The following is a 23,878-nucleotide window of genomic DNA, read 5'->3' as shown; positions in this document are numbered from 1 at the left end:
TAAACTCAGATGTTTTATTCGGTAAAGCACATATGCACACATTTCAAACATGGAAAATTAATCTGGGAGTGAATGCCATAACATCAGCTACTGACCATCATGCAACAAGAGAAGTGAAATGGATCCGCTGGCCCTTGTGACCCCACAGTGCCTGCAGGAGGGTTGAAAAACCAGGATGCTGAATCCCTACAGACTGCCAAAGAAAACGCAACAGAAATGGCAGGTTCCTAATGATGAGAAAAACTTACAAATAGAATCAAAACTGATTCAAGTCATACAGTGAAAGGACAAAAGGAAAAAGAAAAGAGATCAATATGATCTGAAACAACCACTTTAATAGTAAGTTGCTGACCTTTCATTGGACTTCCAGTCCAAGATGCCTGAGGACGAGCCAGTGCTCCTGGGTGAGGTCACCCTGAATGGCAAACAGGCCCTGCCTGTGACACTCTTGTAATCCTGGAGCCCCCAACAAGACACTGCAGAGGCCTTGTCTGCAAGTGCCCACAGCAACAGGTCCCCTGGACTTCCTAGATCCAGTGGAAGTCTCTTCAGTTACGAGGCCTCTTCACCTAGCAGGTACACAGTCTCCCTCCTCCACCCCAGCCTTTCTTTATATAACTGACTGACTCTGGGTTTCCACAAGATCTTTGAGATGTGCCTTCTAGGGGAAAGGCCGGATTTTAAAGTGTGTGTCCAAGCCTCACGACAAATCATACTGTCCAGGCATTTTTGGCACTTCCTTTCCTCACACCTAACAGTGCTTTTCCTCCCCTGGCTACAGATTCCAGCCATTCCCTGTAATTAAAATAAGGGCAATTAATATTAGCTACAAGTTGTATTGAATAAACCAGTGAAACTGACTTTTTCCACCTGTCTGTCTCCTTTTATATTACTCTGCCAGTTATAAATCTATCCCTAGAACTCCATTCACTGGGATTTTATTAATTCAGTAGCAGCTTAACCTAAAATCTGTTGGTCTTAAAGATAGTGATGTTTCTAAAGGCCAAGCCCAAAGGCTTTCACAATCTTATTTCTTAAGATCCTCAAAGTCTCCAAACAGAAAACTAAACTAACAAGTTAGCCATGCATCATGGAAGTAACTCATGTCATACAAATAACTGGATAGGCAAGTCTGATTATTGTGCTTAAAATGTACTAAAAGGAAAACATATATATTAACATATTTTAATAATTATTTTAACAATCTTTAGTAAAAGCCCACAATTGTTTTCCATTCAAGAATGCCTGGTTTAAAATGTTCCAGGCCAATCTACATTCCAGACTGCAGGGCTGATTCTAACTGAGAACAGACTATGCAGGCCTGGAATTAAGGGAAGAAGTACTGACAGTCATGCCCACGGTTTTACTTGCCCTTCTGCTACAGCACTGCTTGCAAGAACACAGAAGTCATTAATGACAATGAGGCAAAGAGCTATAAAAAAAAAAACAAACTAACAGAATACAAGTAACAAAAGAGGACTAGAAAAGATAACACGTAATTTTTTTAATGAAGATGGATTAGAAGGAAAAAGGAGTAAAGGAACCAGATCATCAAAATGTTATAGCAAAGAAAAATGCTTTGGGTTTTCCTGATAAATGGCAAATCAGAATTGCTTTCATTCAAATTTCACAGGCATCATTTTTGTAATGTTAGTAATCTACTAGTTGCCATTTTCCTTCTGAAAATATGTTAACTGCATAGAAATAAATGTAAAAATAAATAAATAAATAAATAAATAAAGGAAGAAAGAAAAACCACTCCCTTTTCAAAGAAAATAAGAAATCCTTTCATTACTATTAGACCAAATCATCATTCTCTTTCCATAGTATCATCTGCATTCCAGAATATAGAACAGCTAATTTTTACTCTACTCTAGCAACATTTACTTAATTTTTACGCCCTTTTTTTTTAAATCCTCACCCAAGGTTATTTTTTTCCATTGATTTCCAAAGAGAGTGGAAGAAAGGATGAGAGAGGGAGAGAGAGAGAGGGAGGGAGAGAAACATAGATGTGAGAGAGACAAATCGTTTGGTTGCCTCCTACACATGCCCCAACCAGGGCCAGGGATCAAACCTGCAATCCAGGTATGTGCCCTTAACTTGAAATTGAAGCTGCAACCCTTCTGGGGGCGGACCAACACTCTAACCACTAAGAAAACCGGCCAGGGTTTTTTAAGCCCTTTTGAGTGAGGAAGCTCCTTTAACTTTTATAATGAAGGAAAGGGACAACAGAGGAGAAAAAGACAGTGGAACTTTCTGTGCCAACTAAACTCCACAAGACCAGGTTCCTCACAACTCCTGTGGGAAATGAAACTTAAATCTTTACCATGTTAGGTGACTTTTAAATATTGAACCTTTTACTCAAGATTCTGAAAGAAACAAGTCTGTCTTACCTAGAGTAGTATTAAAATGTGACTATTTTTTTTAAAAAAGAAAAAAGAAAATTTAGAAAGATATGTGTTTCCTTGCAAGCAAAACAGAGAAAAGGGTATTATTGTTGGTACTATGATTATTAAGCCACAGACACATAAAATCCACAAAATGGATTGGTGGCTTGGGAAATGCAGTATCATGTCAAAGGTGCAGACTGTTTCAAATCAAAGCAAACCTCAACCCCTCCAGCAATGAACTGCCCCTGAGATCTTGGTAAAGACAGCATGGCCTGCTCTGAGGCAGGGAGATCGCCGCTGGCGCTACGTGGATCATCCCACCAAGTCCACAGGGGAGGCTGCGGGGTTCGGACTGCACCAAGTGTGAAGCACGTGCATCATTGGACCAATTTCTGAATAGATTTTTATAAATATATACAAATCAGTTACAGGCACTTGAAATGTCTTTGGCTGGAATAACCCAACATTGCAAGAGAATGTATTCACAGAGTGTCCAGGCCCAGGCTGGCGTCAGCAGGCAATGCTTAGTTTGCTCGGTCTCTCTCAGAAAACGGGCAGTTGTGGGATTAGGCATCAGCCAAAGCAACCTAGAAGAGAGCAAGACAAGCAACCCAGTCACACAACAGAGTCCAGGAAGCCGCACCACATGCATCTGTCCAAGAGGGGAATTATTAAAGCCCTAAGGAAAAAAACAAAAAAACAAAACTCATCTAGGTGGGCGTGAATAGAAATTTAAGTCTCCTGCCAGAAGCAGCTGATCTAGAGGAACCACTGTGCTGAGCCCAAGGGTTAACTGTTTCCAAACCTTGATCAGCACTGTGTGAGATTATTTATCAAGCTGATGAAGTGGAGGGGGCAGCTGCTCTCCAGTGGGGATTTGAAAGCAATTCGCATAGACAGTACTTTTTACAGCTAAGGTTTGGGTTGAAAACCCAATACCATAATTTAGACTGAGGGTAGACTACTTCTGATAAAAAGACAGAAGCTAATTTCTCTGCAGGAAAACTGCCACTCACAATCAGCACAATAAGGACTGAGAAATTCTGTCCACAGACACCTCTAGCCAAATGCTGGGCCAGACCCCATCCGATGCTCACCTTCTCAGGACAAAATTCAGGACTGCTCTGACGCAATTTGCTAGGTCTGCCCTTGATAACCGCATAGCAAAACATTGTTATCACCATCACGAAGAGGAAGTAACTGGTGTGCATGAGATGCAAATTTATTAATGAACGGTCATCCTAGAGGGAATAAACCAGAAACATCAGCACTGAGTTACTGAAAGTTTTATGCTGGATTTCTGGAGATACAGTTCATCACCTCCAGATATGCTTTAATTCTTAAACTGGAACAGAAGTTTCTCCTTCTAAACTATTAGAGCTGGCTCTCATTCAGTGAAGACGTAATGTTCCTGAGACCACCTCACCTCCCTTCCTAAAGCAGTCCTCTGCCCTGGCTTCTGCACCCCACACTGCCTGAGCGCCTTCCTCTTCCCCTCACTTGGTCTCCTCCCCTGAGAAGGCTCCTGCACCTGTAATCCCCACTCTTTCTTATGTCCTCTTCCTCTGACTACCTTCAGGGTGCATGGCTGACATCCCAAGCCTGTGTTCCTAACCCCTCATAACTACCCCACCAGGAAGGCCTCTGTATCACTTCTCCCCAGAGGCAGCTTCCTTCCTTCTGCCTTTTCCCCACTTTTACAAGTCTCTGCCTGAAAACATCTTTTGACCTCCCACATACAATCAATCACCCTGCCAGCTGTTGAGAGATCCTGGCCATGCTTCCGTTCCTTTTCCTTCCCAAATCTCTAGGCCCCATGACATTTACACTAATCAGGTGGGCAGACCAGTCTTGCTAACACACTGCTTTACAAATCCCCCTACAGCCCAACACAGGTAGGGATTGCCTCCTCTGAGGGAAAAGTCTTAAATGCCTCAAGTGAGGCACAAAGGACTTTCTGGAACCTGACCTCCACTGATCACTCCGGCAGGCTCCTGGCCTATCAACTTCTACAACTTGATAAAAGGGCCAGGCAAAAAGGCAAGAAATCCATCTAACTGACAGGAAGAGGGCATTTATAAAAAAAATCAGTGTAGTCTGTAAAAGCAGGCTCAAGTGTACTAGTAAGCCAGAAGCTAAACTAGCATGTTAACCAATCTATAGTCTAGATTATAGTGTTTTCCTCCCTTTTTCTCCTCCTCAACATCCTATTCAGCCCTCACTATCTATCCAAAGATTTACTTTTACCCTTATGAATTCTGAACCACTCCCTGCTCATACTAACACTAACCAAATATTCTCCTGAGTGGCTGTGTGCATGAGTAAGACTACAAGCATTTCTTGTAACCCCCATGGGTTAGGCACACAACAGCTGCTCAATAAGTAACTGCTGCTGAGCAAAGCAGAAAACGAAGATCAGAAACAGTTTTCTTAACCAAAAAAGTGGCATGTTTTTCCAAGTGTCCACCACTCCTCCTAGCCTTTTATTAACTCAGCTGGGAATCTGGAATATCAGGGGCTAAGCTAACCCAAGCATGTAAACACCACCTACTCTAACAGTTCCTGGACGCACACGCACACACACGTGATTTTTCTCACTTACATCTGGAACAACAACTGTAAGCTTGGGATTTAAAGTGTGATAGACTTTTCCAATGGCCCCCTTATAACACCAGAAAGGATTGTAATCTTGAGCATATTTTGTGTTGGCATCTCTAGCAGTCATGAAGATCTTGTACCAGAGCGTGGCATTGCTGTATGTGTCCGGAACACAGTGCGGTGGCTGTCTGCAGGGGGAGACGGGGAAAGACATGCTCAGTGGCCTGAGACATTTACTGTGTCTTCCCCACATCCCCTAGCCCAACACTGACCACAGCCTAACATGTGGAAGAAATAGAAGACATAAACGTTTCAGATAAATACCATGTTTTTCATTCAGGGACCTTTTATTATTTATTTAATAAGCATATAAGAAATAGGCATTTGGCATTTGAGAGTTTACGTGTTAGATTTTTGCCTTCATAGTCCTCTTGCATATGATGTGGCCAAAGAAGAACCTGCTCCTTTTAAGCCCATTTTCCCAAACTGTCCCAATTCTCAATTACAACAGGAAGTTTGACATACAAACTTCTCCAGCAGATTTACAACCAACAGCAAACAATGTTTAACTTATCTGATATTGTCCTAAAAACCTCCAAATGTCTAAATTAGACAAATACCTGACTAATTATTCTTACTGAAAAAGGATTCACCATAGGATTTTTAAAATAGGCTACATCTTGCGTATTTCATGTATTTATAGATCATTATCTCCTTCGCAGAAAAAGGAGAGGCAAAAAAAATGTAAAGGCAAAACGATAATACTGACAGTTTTACAACTGCTCAAAATATAAGAAGCAAAAGTTCCAGAAATAGTAACCGTTTCATAGAAAATAAGATTTTACTTATGCTCTCAATTTTAAAAATAACTCTTTCTGGATAATGGACATGAACAAAACCTTTATCTTTTGGGAGCCTTAACTCTGGGTCATTCTAGTCATGGGATCCATTCTTCCTATCTTTTCTGTGACGTGCTTCTTCTACCAACAGGAGAGGCAGCCTTAGGACAAGCGACAACAACTAACCTTGCTGAGGAACTAACTCTCTGCTATTTACACGAGAAGTTCTACCTCAGAATTCCAAACTAAACTTAAAGAACTCGTTAGGTCCAGGTAAAGGGATGCAGTGTGAGCCCCCCTGACAACTTGCTGCCAAAGCACCCCAGTCATATTCATGGTCAGTGGAGCTTCTCATACACCTGTGGGCGCAGGAAACCACTTACACTGTGACGGGGAACACACCAGGGTTGGCTGTGAGCGTCATGCAGGCTGTGAACACCACCTGCTCACAGTGACTGTGAAGGGCACAGTCATCCGAGCTCCAAGCCGCTGGCAGGGTAAACGTAATGTTTATCTCTTCATGGGCTTCCCTGCCTAGGGAAGAGAAATCAGGGTGGATTTATTTTTCTTTTGATAAAGGCAAGAATCCATATTTATTATTCTCTTGGATTTGAATGAATCCTGACATCAAACCCACCCAGGAATCACCTTTCAACCCACCAAAGCAGGACTCCTGCCTCTGTGGGATTTCAGGAACAACACCAGTTCTGAGCTGGACTCTGAAGCCTGCTCACCTGGCAGAGCTACCAAAAGGCAAGCAGAGAGAGGGGCCACTTTCAGCCAGGCCTAGGGGTGCTTAAGCAAGAACCAAGGCAGTGCCCCAGCTGGAAAGCTGGGGGCTGGGTGGGTTATTATCACCACTGTGTTAGCATTTGCACAGCACCTTTCCATTTTCAAACTGCTTTTATATTTATTACTTCACTTAAAATGTACCACTACCCTATGACATGACCAAGGAAGTGTTACTGCTCCGCTTTTACATATGAGCAAACTGAGGGTCGGAGGATCTAACAGACTTAAGTAAGGTCATGGACCAGTAAGTGATGAAGCTTAAATGAAAACCAAGGTTATACAACACCACAGCAGAGGAGAAAGAGCTACTTGTAATATAGAAAACCCAGAAGTTGCCCTTACCTTATTTCCATGGGAACAGCTCTCACCTATAACAACCAATAGGAGGCTGGCAGGCACTCCCAAGTCTTCCGGGACTTGAAAAGGCTCTTGGTAACCCAAGATTATTCTTTCAAGGCCCAGCATGCAGCCTTTCCTGATTAGTCCCTCTTCCACTACTCTCTCACCTTGTCCTGAATCACTTACAGTCGATCATGGGTTTGGTTCTGATGAAAGGGTAGTGCTCAATGTTTTATAGGTATTTCGTTTTATTATTATTTAACAAGCACTTACAGTCAAACCTCAGTTCTCCAACGTCTCCCATCTCAAACAATTCGGTTCTTGACCAAGTTGTTCACGGAAAAATGTCTCAGTTGTCGAACCAAACTTCAGTTTTTAACCTGACAACCCTTTCATGCTGACACCTCAGCATGACAGAAAGTGTCTCTCAGGCAACAAAGAAAGGAGAGAATGCTTTTGTTGCTGGAGAAATCTATGGTTAGCACAATTTTAAAACATAAAGAGGCCATCAAGAGTATTAATGTTGCTAAGGGTGTGAAAGAAACAATGAACACAGGCAAATGAAGAGGTAGAAGAACTGTTGTTGATTTGGGTAAATGAATTAGTCAGTGACAGCATTTCGGAGGCAGCCATATATAAAAAGGCGAAGATGCCACATGCTTCCTGAAAGATATCCCTAGAACATGTGCTAAAAGTGATTCGTCTAAGGCTAGTAAGGAGGGTGGCTCGATACATTTAAGAAAAGAAGTGTTTGTTTATAGATTGAACAGTACATTAGACATGTACTGTATATAAGAAAGGTTAAAACAGGGAATCAATCTGTGGGTTGGGAACAGATTAATTCAATTTACATTATTTCTAATGGGAAAAATGATTCTGTTTTCGAACAAATAGCCTCTCCGACAGCCTTCCAGAACCAATTAAGTTCAAGAACCAAGGTTCCACTGTATATAGAGCATTTGCTTTGTGCCAAGAACTACTGTAAGCACTTGATAAATATTAATTTATGTTATCCTTGTCTCTTCCATAATCCCAAAATGCCAATGGGAAGAGACCAGATCTTAGGCTTATGCTAGTTCATTCCATAAGCTGAGCTAATGGTGGACGTTCAAGTTTGTAAACTAACAGCAATATTTATAGTATGTATTGCCATCTCCAACATGATAGCATTGTGTTTGTAAACCAGAAATAGACCTTGTAGTTTCTTCCCAGTTTCTCATTTTCATAGGCTTTTTACTGAGAGCCTACTGCGTGCCGAGTACTTTATTAAGGGCACTCACATGCAAAAATCAAAAACAGTCTAAAACCATGTGCCAGTTGTTGCTTGAGAAAGTCTGAAAGGAAACTGGTGAACACACACATACCTGAAAGTCCAATCTGATGCCCTAAGATGGTCGAGTACAGATGAGTGACATTGCGAGAGTACCCTCCAAAGGGTTTGAGCGGGTCCAGGGTGAGGGTGATTGCAACTGAGATATTAACCGGGCCTGAATCCTCCAGTGCCTGTGGGGACTGGGTGGACACTCTGGCCTGCCCACTGGTCATTGTGCTTTCTGGAGTTGTAGTGTCATTTGTGAGATGCTTTAATGTTTCATTCTCTGATACACACAAGTCCAAATCATTAAACCGCAGCAGAAAAGTATTCCAATCCTTCCGTAAAATGAAACAGAGAGAAAAAAGTGTGAGCAGTCTGAAATGCTGCCATGGCCTTCGAGGTCACATCACAAGGTGGGGACACCAGCTTCAGAGTCAATCATTTAAAATAACAGAGACAATAAAGCCATCAGCCTCTTGCATTGCCACAATAGTGTGGTTTTCCAAACCACTCTCATATTCATAACCAAAAATATGAACTCTTCACTGGTATGAGATATTAAATAAGCTGTGGGATTAAATAAACTTATACAAGAAAATATGTAAGAAAACAAAACAGTGTATTATACTTACAGAAAATGATTTAGCCTCAAAAACATGAAAAGAAAGCTTGAACAAAAGTAGTAAAACATTAAAAGCATTAATCTAAACTCACTTAGCAGTTGCAATTAGTTTTGTTGTGTTGTTTTTTTTAAATAAGGCTGCCTCAAAATAATTCCTCAAAAGGTCAATTCTAGCCTCAGCTGGTTTGGCTCAGTGCATAGAGCCTTGGCCCACAGACTGAAGGGTATCGGGTTTGATTCCGGTCAAGGGCATACACCTTGGTTGCAGGCTTGAGGCAACCAATCTAAGTTTCTCTGTCTCTCCCCTCCATTCTCTCTAAAAATCAAGGGAAAAATAAAAATTATTTTTCTTAAAAAAAAGGTCAATTCTATACACCTTGCCTTCTCTCTCGAGAATGTGAAACCAAGTAAATATCAATATGTGGGATTTTTCCTCCGTCGTCATGAACTTTGGATGCTATCTTAGAACAGAAACAATTTCCAAAGGGAGAAAAAAAGAAAAAGATGTTTTCAGGCTTCTCTTAATATCTACACCCTGTATTAGTGGCTTACATCATAAGTAGTTTTAAAAACACAGATAGCTTATTATGTCATGGTTAAACTGATATCAACATAGTAAATTACCCATCAGGATTTATTTTAATTTTAGCAGAAACAGCAATAACAAACCTAACCTAGGTTGCGACATTCTCCCAGGCAACATTGGTCTACAAAAAGTTGCCAAATGTGAAGACAAACGAAGTGACACTTCCAATTACACTTATACTAGCATGAATTAAATGCCATTTGAGCAATCCCCAAGCAGTCAAGTGAGTCTACCTCTATAGCATCAGTAAATCAGTATATGGCATTTAGTAAGATTATACAAGTTATACAACTGGATGTATCAAATTACATTTTCCCTAACACCTACAAACATTCTAGTGTCATCCCTTCATACTCCAGACATGAGGAAACTGAAGTCCAGTGCAAATTACAGACTCTCTAATTCCACAGTTGAAGGCAGAATCAGAATTAAGTTTCCTAACAAGTTATACAACTGGATGTATCAAATTACATTTTCCCTAACACCTACAAACATTCTAGTGTCATCCCTTCATACTCCAGACATGAGGAAACTGAAGTCCAGTGCAAATTACGGACTCTCTAATTCCATAGTTGAAGGCAGAATCAGAATTAAGTTTCCTAGGATCCTCACTTGAAAATAAAATCACTAAATTAATCATAGCCAAAGTTCTGCAGCATCTGGCAATGCTTTCCTGTAGAGCTCCATTCCATTTTGAACAGTCTGCCAAAGCCAATGTCAGGCCCCACTTTGATTTAAGGGCTAATTTTCCAGGCGACATCTTAACCACTAGCCTTGGCTGAGTGTTCAACATACACTCCAGCTCTGAGGAGAAGCAATGCCAGTATACAGCAGAGCTGGGGTTATGACTAGAATGTTCATTTCAGCACAGTCGGTGTGGCTCCGTGGTTGAGCGTCGACCTATGAACCAGGAGATCACAGTTTGATTCCTGGTCAGGGCATGTGCCTGGGTTGTGAGCTCGATCCCCAGTGTGGGTCATGCAGGAGGCAGCCAATCAATGATTCTCTCTCATCTCTGATGTTTCTATCTCTCTCTCCCTCTCCCTTCCTCTCTGAAATCAATAAAAATATATATTTTTTAAAAGAGAATGTTCGTTTCATAGGTATTGTAGATATATCCTGTTTGCACAACCTTTAAAAATTCAGGCAGGGTCAGAGAAGAGGGAAAATTAGCCAGTGAGTATGTCTCTTGTAAGAAACTCTTTGAAAGGGATTCATGGTGGAAATAGTTTAAACGTGTTACTTTAACTGTTAGGGAGCTCACATGTGAAGGTGGTCCTTCCACCTGAAAGGAATTAATCACTATGATCTAGAATGCCACAGAGCACAAGACAAAACAATGACTCCTGTACACTGAGTAGAACTCTCCTCTCCTTCACAAGGCACACCCAGTACAGCAACAACGCAATTCCAGTGTCTACTCCCATCCCACTCCCAACAACAAACATACACAAGAAAGTGTAAGAGGAGGCACTCAGGGAATCTACTAAGAGAAGAACAATTCTATCCTAAAAGAAAACTTATCCACCAATAAATTCACCTTTTCATTAATTGAACATAATTTCTAACATGCAAACAAATTTACTGATAGGTAATATTGTCATTCACCTCTATTAAACAAGAATTATTAACTTTTTGTTTTTTGATATGCAAAAATACACATCATTGTAAATCTGTGTTATGAGTGTTCACACCATTATGTGCTTAGATTAAGGATTAAAAGGCACAGTCCTAATAATTTAAATTGCCCAAAATGTAAAATCTAGAAGGCAAGTTTGTAGACAACAGAAGTTTTCCTGGATAAAAAAAGGCAAATGTATTTGAAAATAAGATGCCACTTACTAATTTCTTGAAGATCCCTTCTTATCTATATACTCCATGGTGATGATGTGGGCTTTAAAATAACAAATGTTTACAGTTGTTAAAAACTGCAATGAGCTAATTTCATAGGAATGTAAGAAGCTATTCTCGAGCTTCTTTACATAAACATTTTGCAAATATACTTTCCACATCTGAATCAGTAACTATCTGAAAGGGAGAGAAAGACAAAAATTCTGTATACTGACCTTTCTCACTGGGATAAAAAGTCACAACCAAAGAAAAGGGTGTGAAGAGCCCAAAGGGGTTATTCCCTTGTATAAGGTCGAGCCAGCCTGAAAGAACTTAGAATGTACCATACCTCCATATGTAATACTTTCAACAATAAAGATTAAAAAAAAAAAAAAAAGAATATACTATACCTCTGCCATTCCCGGTGACTTAATCTCCTTGATTTTGAAGAAATAGCCCAAGGTCAGGAAAGCTATTGCCATGGCGCTTACACTGATCATAAAGACCACCAGGGGAGGCCGACTGCTGATGTACAGCTTCAGGTTCTCCAGGGGGTTGATGTTGAACATTATTCTGATTGTCCACCTGAAAGGAATTAATCAGGAGATACTGACTTGTCAAAAGAAAACCCAAGATTCTCACTTTTTCCTTTCATGATGTTGGAGGGCAGTGAGGGGGGGGTCACTGATTACTGAACTTGAGAAATATTTGATCAGAAATCTTCAAAAGACTAGCAAGAAAAAACACATTAACTGTCATCATTTCCAAATGGTAATCTCTTGAAAGATAGGCATTCCCTTTCAGTTTAATCTTCTAATTATTCTATAAAGAATATTTGTTACTTCCATGTTACTTAAGGAAATATTTAAGTAGGTTAGTAACATGACACAAATACATGCCAACACATTACAAAACTAAATTGAGGCCCTAACCAGTTTGGCTCAGTAGATAAGAGCGTCGGCCTGCGGACTGAGGGGTCCCAGGTTCGATTCCGGTCAAGGGCATGTACCTTGATTGTGGGCACATCCCCAGTGGGAGGTGTGCAGGAGGCAGCTGATCGATGTTTCTATCTCATCGATGTTTCTAACTCTCTATCCTTCTCCCTTCCTCTCTGTAAAAAATCAATAAAATATATATTTTTTAAAAACACAACAAAAACTAAATTGAGGATGCTCTCATTTCCTACCACCGAAAGCTGAATACCATCTACTCCATCTACTCAACACTGCCCTGTTCACTGCCATACTCTTGTCCATTCCAGCACCAGGCATAGAGAGGCAACCAATAAATATTTCACCCTTATTTTAAATTGCATCTACTTGAAACCAAACTTTAATACCCCCCCCCCGATATATGAAACTTTTATTCCATCTGTAAAATATTGCAAATAAGTATGACAATTCATTTGGTATCTTGCTGTTTCTATAGCTGGACAACTTGGATATTCATCAGCCTGTTGAACTGTTCCTTTTTCAGAAACATAGATACCATCCAAAAATTTTCTGATATCCTGTTGTGACTTGCTGAATCAAAGCAGCTGATTTTGATACAAGTTCAATGTCATTTCCTTCAAGAATTAACTCATCTTTCTGAGCTTGACACTGAACAAGCAATGCCTTACCTCATCCAAATTCTGCGGATATATTTTTTCACCCAAGAAATTTCTGATTTCAACAAGAGAATCATTCTCCTGAATAATGACACTGATGGGAAAGTGAGCATACACAGACCTTATCTTGTAACGGAAGCCCAGTGGAACACCCTTGATCATGTTCTGTACATGACTGCAGATAGTGCAAACTGTGGCCAGCTCCTTTCTATTTCCCCACCATTTGTCAACCTAGAGCCTCTTCTTTTTCTTTCCCAGGAGACAGAGTTCTACATTGATATGATTGAAGTCCCTCTGAAGGGTGGAGCATTCAGAGTGATGTCCAAATATTCTGGGATGTTAACAGTCTGCTGAGAATGGTCTTCATCCTTGCAGTATATAAGAGCAAACCAAACTTCTTTATCAACCATTTATATGTCTTTCTAGGTGAACTGCCTAAATCTTTACTATAAGATGTTTGTCAATTTCTTATTAATGTTTAGGAGTTCCTTTTATATTCTGGAAACTGAGTCTTTACCAACTTTATATGTTATACTACTCATCTGTGGATTTTCTTTAATATGGTTCATGGTATCTTTTGCCATATGAAAGGGTCTTGATTTTTTTAAACAGCTTATAAGATCTAATCCACCTACCATACAATTCACACATTTAAAGTATACAATTTAATTAACAGAATTGAGCAAACCATCACTATAATAAATTTTTACACATTTTCATCATTTCATAAAAAAAACCATACTTTATAGCAAATAACCCCTTATTTCTCTTAGCTCTCAAGCAACCACTAATGTACTTTCTGTCTCTATAGATTTGCCTATTCTGAATATTTCAAGTAAATGAAATAATATAATGTGATCTTTTGTGTCTGACCTCTTTCACTTAGCATTATGTTTTCAAGATTCATCCATGTAGCATATATCAGTACTTCATTCTTATCTATTGCCAAAACTATTTCATGGTATGAAGTATTTTATTTATTCATACACATTTTATTTATCCATATCAAAAGTTGGGGGATACAAGTAGCAAAAGTAGTAATAAGAGGGGAGCTTAAAGCATTACAGGCCTATCTCAAGAAACAAAAACCACAAATAAATAACTTAGCATTTCACCTTAAAGAACTAGAAAAAGAACAAATGAAGCCCAATGTCAGTAGAAAAAAAAATTACAGCAGAATTAAACTACATAGAGCACAAGACAATAGAAAAATTACTGCAACAAAGAGCTAGTTCTTTAAAAGGGTTAGTAAAATTGACAAACCTCCTCTAACTAGACTCACTAAAAAAAAAAAAGACACAAAATTCAGAAATGAAAGAGAACTTACAACAGACTCCACAGAAATAAAAAGGACTACACAAGATACTATGAAGGCTATGCACCACCAAATTTGATAACCTAGAAGAAATGGACAAGTTCTTGGAAATATATAACCTTCCTAGACTGAACCATGAAGAACTGGAAAATCTAAATAGACCAATCAACAATAAAGAAATTGAAACATTCACTAAAGCATGTCAAAAAGTAAAAGTCCAGGACCATGTAGCTTCACTAGTGAATCCCACCAAGCATTCAAAGAAAATTTAATACCTATCCTTCTAAAACTCTTCCAAATAATTGAAGAAGAGGCAATACTTCCTAACCCATTTTATGAGGCCAATATTACCCTGATACCAAAACCTGGCAAGGATCACACACACATATACACACACACAAACACACACACACACACACACACACACACACACACACACACACACACTACAGACCCATACCTCTGATGAATGTAGATGCAAAGTCCTAAATAAAACACTAACAAATGGAATACAACAATACATTAAATAGATAACACATCATGATCAACCACATTAACAAAACAAAGGATAAAAATCACATGATCATTGCCCTAACCCAGTGGTCAGCAAACTCATTAGTCAACAGAGCCAAATATCAACAGTACAACAATTGAAATTTCTTTTGAGAGCCAAATTTTTTAAACTTAAACTTCTTCTAATGCCACTTCTTCAAAATAGACTCGCCCAGGCCGTGGTATTTTGTGGAAGAGCCACACTCAAGGGGCCAAAGAGCAGCATGTGGCTCGCAAGCCGCAGTTTGCCGACCACGGCCCTAACCGGTTTGGCTCAGTGGATAGAGCGTCAGCCTGCGGACTGAAAGGTCCCAGGTTCGATTCCAGTCAAGGGCATGTATCTTGGTTGCAGGCACATCCCCAGTAGGGAGTGTGCAGGAGGCAGCTGATCGATGTTTCTAACACTCTATCCCTCTCCCTTCCTCTCTGTAAAAAATCAATAAAATACATTTAAAAAAAATAACATGATCATATCAAAAGATGCAGAAAAAGCATCTGACAAGATATAACATCCATTTATAATTAAAACACTCAATAAACTGGGTATAAGAGGAAGGTACCTAAACATAATAAAAGCCACATATCATATTCAACGACAAAAAAAAAATGAAAGCTTTTCCTCTAAGATCAGGAACAAAATGAGATTGCATACTCTCATCACTGTTATTCAACATACAGTACTGAAAGTCCTAGCCAAAGCAATCAAGCAAGAGAAAGAAATTTTTTTAAAGGCATCTAAATTGGGAATAAGTAAAATTGTCACTTTTTGCAGCTGACATGATTCTTTATGTAGAAAACCCCAAAATCTTCACCAAAAAAACTACTAGAAACAATAAACAAATACAGTAAACTTGCAAGATACAAAATCAATGTACAAAAACCCATTGCTTTCCTATAGACTAGACTCACAATAAAATTTCAGAAAAATAAATGAAAAAATAATTCTATTTGCTACTGCAACAACAACAACAAAAGAATAAAATACCTAGGAATAAACAAAGGATGTAAAGGACCGATACATTGAAAACTACCAAACACTGTTGAGAGAAACTGTTGAAACATTGTTGAAGAAGACACAAAGAAATGGAAAGATACTAGGTGTACCAGTTAATAATGTGGATTTTTTTCAATAGATGGAGTTACACATATGTTGATATATATGCGATTTGATATGTATGCTATTTTGTTGTATTGACAACAAGCTTCAAAACTTCATATGTCAAATTTTCTGAAGGTGTTACCATCATAGATATTTTTATGCTTAAAAATGTCGAATTTCATGCCAAAAAAAAGAGCATTTGCGGGAAGTTTTAATTCATTATTTTGAAGAAAAAGTTATCGTATACTTCAAGAAGCTTATGGTGAACATGCTCCATCTCAAGATACTTGTGAACATTGGTTTAAATGCTTTAACAGTGATTTCAATGTGAAAGACAAAGAATGTCCAGGTCAACGGAAAAAGTTTGAAGACCAACAATTACAAGCATTATTGGATGAAGATGCATGTCAAACTCAAAAACAACTTACAGAAAGATTAAACGTTGCTCAGCAAACACTATTTGACACCATACACAAAAATTAACTCAAAATGGATCAAAGACATAAATATAAGATCTGAAACAATAACAGTCATATAAAAAATCACTAAACTTATGAATCTTAGTCTCAGAGGATTTTAAGAATTTGACACCAAAGGCAAGGAAAGTAAAAGCAAAAATAAATGGCTGGAGCTATAACAAACTAAAAAGCTTCTATACAGCAAAATAAACTAGCAACAAAACAAAAAGGAAACTAACTGAACAGAAGAAGGTATTTGCAAACATTACGTCTAATAAGCGGCTAATATCCAAAATCTATATATAGAAAAGGCTAAGCAACCAGCAGACTGGTCAACCAGCCGGTAGGTATGATGCATACTGACCACCGGGGGGGCAGACGCTCAATGCAGGAGTTGCTGAGCTTCAGTGACTTGGCAGTGGCGGTTCTCAGGTGACACATCCCGGAACCAGAGAGGAGGGAGCCCGATTCCAGGGTGCATCACCCGAGAACCGCCCTCTCGCAATCCAGTACCCCTCGGGGGATGTCGGAGAGCCAGTTTTGGCCCGATACCCACAGGCCAGATCGAGGGACCCCACCTGCTGGAGGGACCCCGCTCACTTCACAGAAGCCCTTAGAGCCACGGCACTGCCCCAGGTGCAGGTGGCCGGGGAGGGACCACAAGAGGTTGGTTCCAGGGCGTATCCGGCCTGTGTCGCCTAGTCCCACCCCGCCAGCCACCTTCTAATTAATTTTCTTTCAATGTGCATGAGTCCATGCACTGGGGCACTAGTATATAAATAATATCCATAAAGAACTCATACAACTAAACAATAAAACAAACAATCCAATTTGAAAGTGGGCAGAGGGCTTTTCTGTTCCAATAAGGCTCTTGCAAACATGGTGAACATTCCTAAAACCCACTAGACTTTCTGTAAGAGGTGTGGCAAGCATCAAGCTTACAAAGTAACACAGTACAAGAAGGGCAAGGATTCTCTGTATGCTCAGAGAAAACAGAGTTATGACAGGAAGCAGAGTGGCTCTGGTGGGCAGACTAAGCTAATTTTCAGCAAAAGGCTAAAACTGCTGAGGGTTGAATGCATTAAGCCCAACTGCAGATTTAAGAGAATGCTGGCTATTAAGAGATGCAAACATTTTGAACTGGGAGGAGATAGGAAGAGAAAGGATCAAGTGGTCTAGTTCTAAGCTTCATATTTTGTTTTATCATGTGACAACAAAATCTTGAGGATATGTGCACTTAAAAAAAAAGGGGGGTGGGGGCTGAGGACCTAGAAGACATACAACAGATATATGAAAGGTTGCTCAACTTCACTTGCTATAAGGGAAATCCAAATTTTTAAAAAATGAGATATCACCTCACAACTGTTAGAATGCCTACTATCAATAAGACAAGAAATAACAAGTGTTGGAAAGGCTATGGGGAAAAAAGAAACCCTTTACACTGTTGTTCCTAAAAAATGAGGACTAGAGTTACCATATCCCCCAACAATCCCTCTTCTGGGTCTCTACCTGAAAATTTTGAAAACACTTATTTGTAAAGATGTATGTACCCCATGTTCACTGTAGCATTATTCATGGTAACTAAGACATGAAACAACCTAAGTATTCTTTGATGGATAATAGCATAAAGATGTGATACATATATACAATGGAATACTACTCAGCCATTAGAAAGGATGAAATAATGCCATTTGCGACAATATGGCTGGGTCTTGAGAGTATCATGCTAAGCAATGTAAGACAGAAAAGAACAAGAACCATATAATTTCATTTATATGTGGGATATAAAACAGAAAGCAACAAATTCATAGTCACAGACAACTAACAGTATGGTGGTTACCAGAGGAGAGGAGTGTGGGAAGACTGAAGAGGGTAAAAGGGGTTAAATATATGGTGATGGAAGGAGACTAGGCTTGAAGTGGTAAGCATACAATGCAATATACAGATGATTTATTACAGAATTGTACACTTGAAACTTATATAATGTTATTAACCAATAAACTTTTTAAAAGAAAAAAATTATAACTACATGTGATGATGGATGTTAATTAGACTCCCTGTGATGATCATTTTTCAATATATACAAATATCAAATCATTATTTGTACACCTGAAATTAGTATATGTCAATTATAGCTCAATTAAAAGATATTTAAGAAAACAATCACAAAAAAGGAAAACAAATCATGAGCAATGACAAGATTAAGTGAACACTAAAAGTTCATTATGAAATCATATAACAAACTCAGTTTAAAGACTGAGAGATGTTTCAAAAAACAGGACCTCTAACCAAATAGCAAAGTTCAACTGGCAAATGACAGCACTTTGCACACTATCATCACCAAAGGTTGTAATGTAGTCCCCAGGACTACAGTTAGGTATGTAATTATACACAGTGAATGAGCTACAGACTTCTTGTCAAATTTATTCAATATGTATCTGGGAAAGAACATTTAAGGATTTCTATGTTTATCAAAATAAATCCTTAGTGGAAATTCAATTTGCTAAAAACTCTATCTTTCCTCCATTTTCTTTTCTTTTTTTTATTTTAATTGGAATGTCATAGTAAAAAATAAATAAATAAAAATTTAAAAACCCTCTTACATGGCAATGGAATTCTGTGGCATGCGAACACTGACAAAAACATCCCAAAGATCTAGCATCCCTGGATTGTCATGCTGTCAGGAGATAAAGAAGTGGGTTAGGAGTAAACAGTCAAAAAGAAGCATTAACAAGTTAAGATGGGCCCTAACCCATCTTAACTTGTTAAAGCATCGGCCTGTGGACTCAAGGGTCCCAGGTTCAATTCCAGTCAAGGGCATGTACCTTGGTTGTGAGCACATCCCCTATAGGGGTGTGCAGGAGGCAGCTGATTGATTTTTCTCTCTCATCGATGTTTCTAACTATCTATCCCTCTCCCTTCCTTTCTATAAAATAATCAATAAAATATATATTTAAAAAATAAAAGTTAAGATGGTGCAGTGTGGAACTTGTTTAAAGAAAGGCTAAGGATGTGGTGTATATATACACAATTCAGCCATAAAAAAGAATGAAATCTTGTAATTTCCAACAACAAAAATGGCCCTTGATGGAATTATTCCAATAGAAAAAAAGCCAGACAATGACAAATACCTTATCTAACTTATATGTGGAATCTAAAACAAAACTCCTCCCCCAAAGCAAAACAAGCTCTTAGATACAGAAAATATATTGGTGGTAGCCAGAGGTAGGGGGCAGGGGTGCCAAAATGGGTGAAAGGAATTAAAAGGTACCAACTTCCAGTTATAAAATAAGTCATAGGGATGTAATGTACAGCATGGTGAATATAGTTAATAATACTATATTGCATATTTGGAAGTTGCTAAGGGAGTTTGCTTTACCAGAAAAAATTCTGTAACTATGTATGGTGACAGTTGTTAATTGTGGTGATCATTGTGCAATATGTACAATATTGAGCCATTATGATGTACACCTGAAACTAATATAATGTTGTATGTCAATTCTATCTCATGAAAACAAACGGCTAAGGTTGAAGCCAGTGAGGTCCTGAGACTAGTCATGATGTTCCAGAGCAATTGCAAGGCATCCTGTTTCAATGGCTTCAAAGGTTTCTTCAACAATGTTGGTAAGAGAAACAAATAGCAACTCTGTGAACTAGATGGCATTAAAAACACTCAGAAAATGGCTAAAGAGCTTGTCATATTGCACTTGGCTGTAGCCACAGTGGCAGAGCTGTGCTCCTTAAAACTAAACACTGGCACTGAAATACCTCACAGACAGCAAATTTAATTTCCTGATTGTTAATACCAAACAGCAATTACAATGAACATCTTTTTTTATTGTCCTTAAAATAAGTTAGGCAGTGATTTATGTAACTGGCTGGCTAAAAGAACAAGAGAAACTCATCAAATGAAAACCATTCCTTAGAACCCAGAAAACTACCAAAAGCCAGACTGCGTAGCCCATGCTTTTCTATCTCAGAAAAGCATTTAACCCTTAAACGGTTGCCTCTGTCAGTATTTCCAGACACCTACTGCCGCGCTAACTAATCTGGGTGCTGTTGCACCAACTAGCCCTACCTTTTTCATTTTCCAGCTAATTCTGAATGACCCAAATCCGCTGATCCTTTAAGGTCCACCTCAAAAGTCACTTCCTTTATGAGGCCTTTTCGGATCATAATCGTAACAAAATCCCTAATAGGTGGTAACTCCATATGCAATTAATTCCTGCAACATTCTGTAGTCTAATTCTTTCTCTAAGTTCTTTGCCGGCAGAAGCTATACTTGTACTTAGGTCTGTTTCTCTTCCCTGCAGCTGCAGGTAGAGCCCACATAGAGAAGGTGTGCTCCGTGGGCAGTTGGTGATCTCAGTACCCAGAAGTGGGTGGCAGCAGCCCTGATTCCAGTCCACCTCAACTGGGCCACAGAAATTCTTCCTCTACCTTTACTAGGAAATCAACACACTGCCTCCTTACTCCTAGACAGTCAATAGGCTTGGAGTCATGACGTATATCTTAGTTGCACAACAGGTCTATTTCCTTTCAAAACCCTTAGATGAGATGAGGAAGCAGGAAGGTGCTCTTATCCTTCAAGCACTGAGGGAGCATTCATCTACAGATGGGATACAAATGCACAGACCCCAAGCCGACCAAAGAAAGTGCTACAGGGACAACTAATGGATCAAATATTCATCACCAGCCTTGTAGTTTTTCCTCCACTACCTCCCCTAGCGGCTCACCTATGAGTCAGGAAAGTAGCAGTTCAGGAAGAGCCACAATCTTTCCAGCCGAAGCAGGCTGCAAAGAAGCCCATCATTCACCACTCAAGTGAGGGCTGTAATCGCTAGTTGAGAGCTAAACTACAGACATCTGATTCTTCAGCAGAAGCCTCCTCACCAGCTGTCCACCGGTTATGGTTATTCACACGATTCAAAACAGCACAACAGGCCTCGTTTCATTCCTGATGGTGCCTATCCAGGGAACTGGGTCTAAATGCCCCTAGATTACCTTGAAGCCGTTCCGTAATTTACTTTAGGAAAATATAAGTGAAGGTAATAATCCACCCATCTCTGAACAGTTACCAAGCTTGACACATCAAATGCCACGATTTCACTTTAAGTTTCTGCGTGTACCTGGATCTCTACCTCCCATCTTCTGTCTGACATGTGTATATAATGTGCAAACGGAGAATAACGGAAACACGACCCAAAGTCAAAACATGGCAAACTACCAAAATGCTCCCTAGGCCAAATCCAAATCATCCCAGCCTCAGCTCCGTACGTGGGAAATCCAGCCCATCTCGAGGGCAGGAAGGGAACTGTGCTCCCGGGATGCGGTGGACAAACCCCGGTGCCGGTGACCAGGCCAAGGCCACCAGCGCCGGCTAAGGCGGGACGACCCCCGCCGGCAGCTGGGGCGGGAGCTGCACCCCGACAGGCGAGGAACAAACCCGACCCGAAGCGCCGCCCCAACCAGCGCGGCCTCTCCCGGCCCCGCGGTCAGCCCCGCCGAACCCAGACCCGGGCCGCGCGCCCCGGCTCACCTCGCGCCGGCGGAGAGCGGCGCGCCCCGGGCCCAGCCCGGCCAGCTGCTCGGCGGACGCCCGTGGCCGCTCCAACCTCACTCGCGGCGGCGAGCGGCGGGCCTGGGGCCGCTCGGCACCATCCTCCCCGCCGCTCCGGGAGCAGTGTCCGGCTCCGCGGGGCCCACGCGAGGACCAGAGGCCGGCCCGGCGCACGCAACCACCACACGGGTTACTCGGGTCCGGCAGCCGTGCTTTCCGGTAGGAAAAAAAAAATGCCACCGCCAACGATGCCGTGACCTCTGACCCCTGGCGTCCGACGGCAGCGCGACCGGGACAAGATTCCTCCGTTGCGGGCGGCGGAGACCGCGCTTCCGGATTGGATCATCTGAGGGGCTGCGTGGGCTCTGCGCATGCACGCGTGGAGTGTGACGTACGTTTGTGTGTCTGAGTGTGTCTGGGGTGTCGTGCTGTGGTACGTGTGTGGTGCACGGAGGTGGATCTTTTTATGGGTCTGTGCACGTGTTTAGTGTGTTGCGCGCGAAGGGTGGGAGTATAGGGCTGTGTGTCTCTGTGCTCGCGTACTAATCACTGCTGATGATAGTATGATTGGGTACTATCACTTTGTAGAATAATTTGAAGTGGAAGATACACACCCGCCCTGAAGAATATATTACCCTGGAGAAACACTTGTATCTGGCCTCTAGTCTATAATAATCTATAATAATAAAACATAATATGCCAATTAGACTGGACGACCTTCCTGAGGAAGCTGCGCAGGCGGGAGCGGAGGCTGTCACCACAGCAGGGGGGTGGGGGGTGGGAGGGGCTGAGCCCCTTGCACAAATTTCTTGCATCGGGCCTCTAGTTTATTTATAATCACTAAGAACGGAGGGGGCAAATGCCCATACAGTAAAATGTAAAAATAAATTTTTGTATATTCATATGTAATCGAATACCAAAGAGCAGTGAAAATGATTGAAAACAGCTGACACAACAGTGGGGCTCAATCTCAGAATGGAATATGCTGGGGAAGCAAATCACAAAACGATATACTGCAGCATAATCCCATCACACAAAAATCCCAAAACATGCTAATCTAATCATACTCTTGGAGATACATACATAAGTGGTAGGGCTGTGACAAAATAAAAAAAAAAAAAATGCACAAACTTCACGTCACAGCTTAGAATTAATCTGCATTTAAAGGAAGAACATTTGGTCCTGGCAAGTAGCTCAGTTGGTTGAAGCATTGTCCTTATAGAACCGGACAGGGCACATTCAAGAATCAACCACTGAATGCATAAATAAGTGGAACAACAAATTGATGTGTTTCTCTCTCTCTCAAATCAATAAATAAAAAAATGTAAAAGAAAGAACATTCAACAGACCACCTACCCCAGCTCCCACTTGATTGGTTGATCCAAACACATAGACTGGGCTTTCAGAATGAGGCCCTGCTATTGACAAAGTGATAAGAGAAATATTCCACTTCAAATAGTAATCCCGTCCACCCACCCGTCTTACTTTTCAAACCAGGAGAAAATGATCAGACACCTCCCACATCCCACCTGTTAATCCCAAAGTAGGTGCCTCCAGACCTTCAGGTTAAATCTTAATGCTTAGGTGAAATTCCTTCAGATTTAGGAATGCTTACCAGTCTTCTGGCTGCCACCCAGATCCAAAAAATTAGATACCTTTCAGCTTCATTGACTTTTTATTAAGAGGGCAAGCGTTCAGCAAGCGTGTACTTCTGTAGAGGAAATTTAAACCAGACACCCAGTCCTGCAGACAACTCATTATTTTTTTAAAAGAGAAGCAGGCCTCAGAACTTTCCAAGGGGGCGACGCTATCCCTAAGGTCACATTCTGCATTGGCAAGCAGAGAGGTTGCCCAGGAAATTCTGCTCAGAGACAGCTGTGTCACTTTTCTTAATTTAGCAATTATTTATATATTTTAATTTTTATTAAAGTATATTAGTTTCAGGAGTACAACATAGTGATTCAACATTTACAT

General features: G+C 40.4%; 1 protein-coding gene across 2 annotated transcripts; it reads right to left on the bottom strand.

The window, feature by feature from the left end:
- TMEM248 (transmembrane protein 248) lies at positions 1-22,160 on the bottom strand. Of its 2 annotated transcripts, XM_054714815.1 has the most exons (7): positions 21,884-22,160; positions 11,722-11,896; positions 8,323-8,608; positions 6,211-6,361; positions 4,993-5,176; positions 3,488-3,631; positions 1-2,977 (listed from the first exon to the last, which is right to left on the bottom strand). In XM_054714815.1, exons 2-7 carry the CDS (start codon positions 11,878-11,880, stop codon positions 2,957-2,959), a joined length of 945 nt encoding a protein of 314 aa, XP_054570790.1. In that variant the 5' UTR covers positions 11,881-11,896; positions 21,884-22,160; the 3' UTR covers positions 1-2,956. The 2 variants fall into 2 exon arrangements, with proteins under 2 accessions (XP_054570790.1, XP_054570791.1); XM_054714816.1 differs by lacking the exon at positions 3,488-3,631.
- Between the last annotated feature and the right edge of the window lie 1,718 nt (positions 22,161-23,878).

This window comes from Eptesicus fuscus, chromosome 4 (genome assembly GCF_027574615.1).
Source record: "Eptesicus fuscus isolate TK198812 chromosome 4, DD_ASM_mEF_20220401, whole genome shotgun sequence".
In the NCBI taxonomy this organism is placed as follows: Eukaryota; Metazoa; Chordata; class Mammalia; order Chiroptera; family Vespertilionidae; genus Eptesicus; species Eptesicus fuscus.
The sequence above is the reverse complement of the archived record's forward strand: the minus strand, read 5'-3'. Positions and strand labels throughout refer to the sequence as shown.

Bases quoted from the DNA above. Each gene is read 5' to 3' on its own strand.
- TMEM248 (XM_054714815.1), bottom strand. From the start codon at position 11,880: ATGTTCAACATCAACCCCCTGGAGAACCTGAAGCTGTACATCAGCAGT. The intron at 5,177-6,210 runs GTAAGTGGTTTC...CTCCCCCTGCAG, and splicing joins GGTGTGTTCCCCGTCACAGT to ACAGCCACCGCACTGTGTTC. The intron at 2,978-3,487 runs GTGAGCATCGGA...GCTCTCTTCTAG, and splicing joins CTGAATTTTGTCCTGAGAAG to GTTGCTTTGGCTGATGCCTA.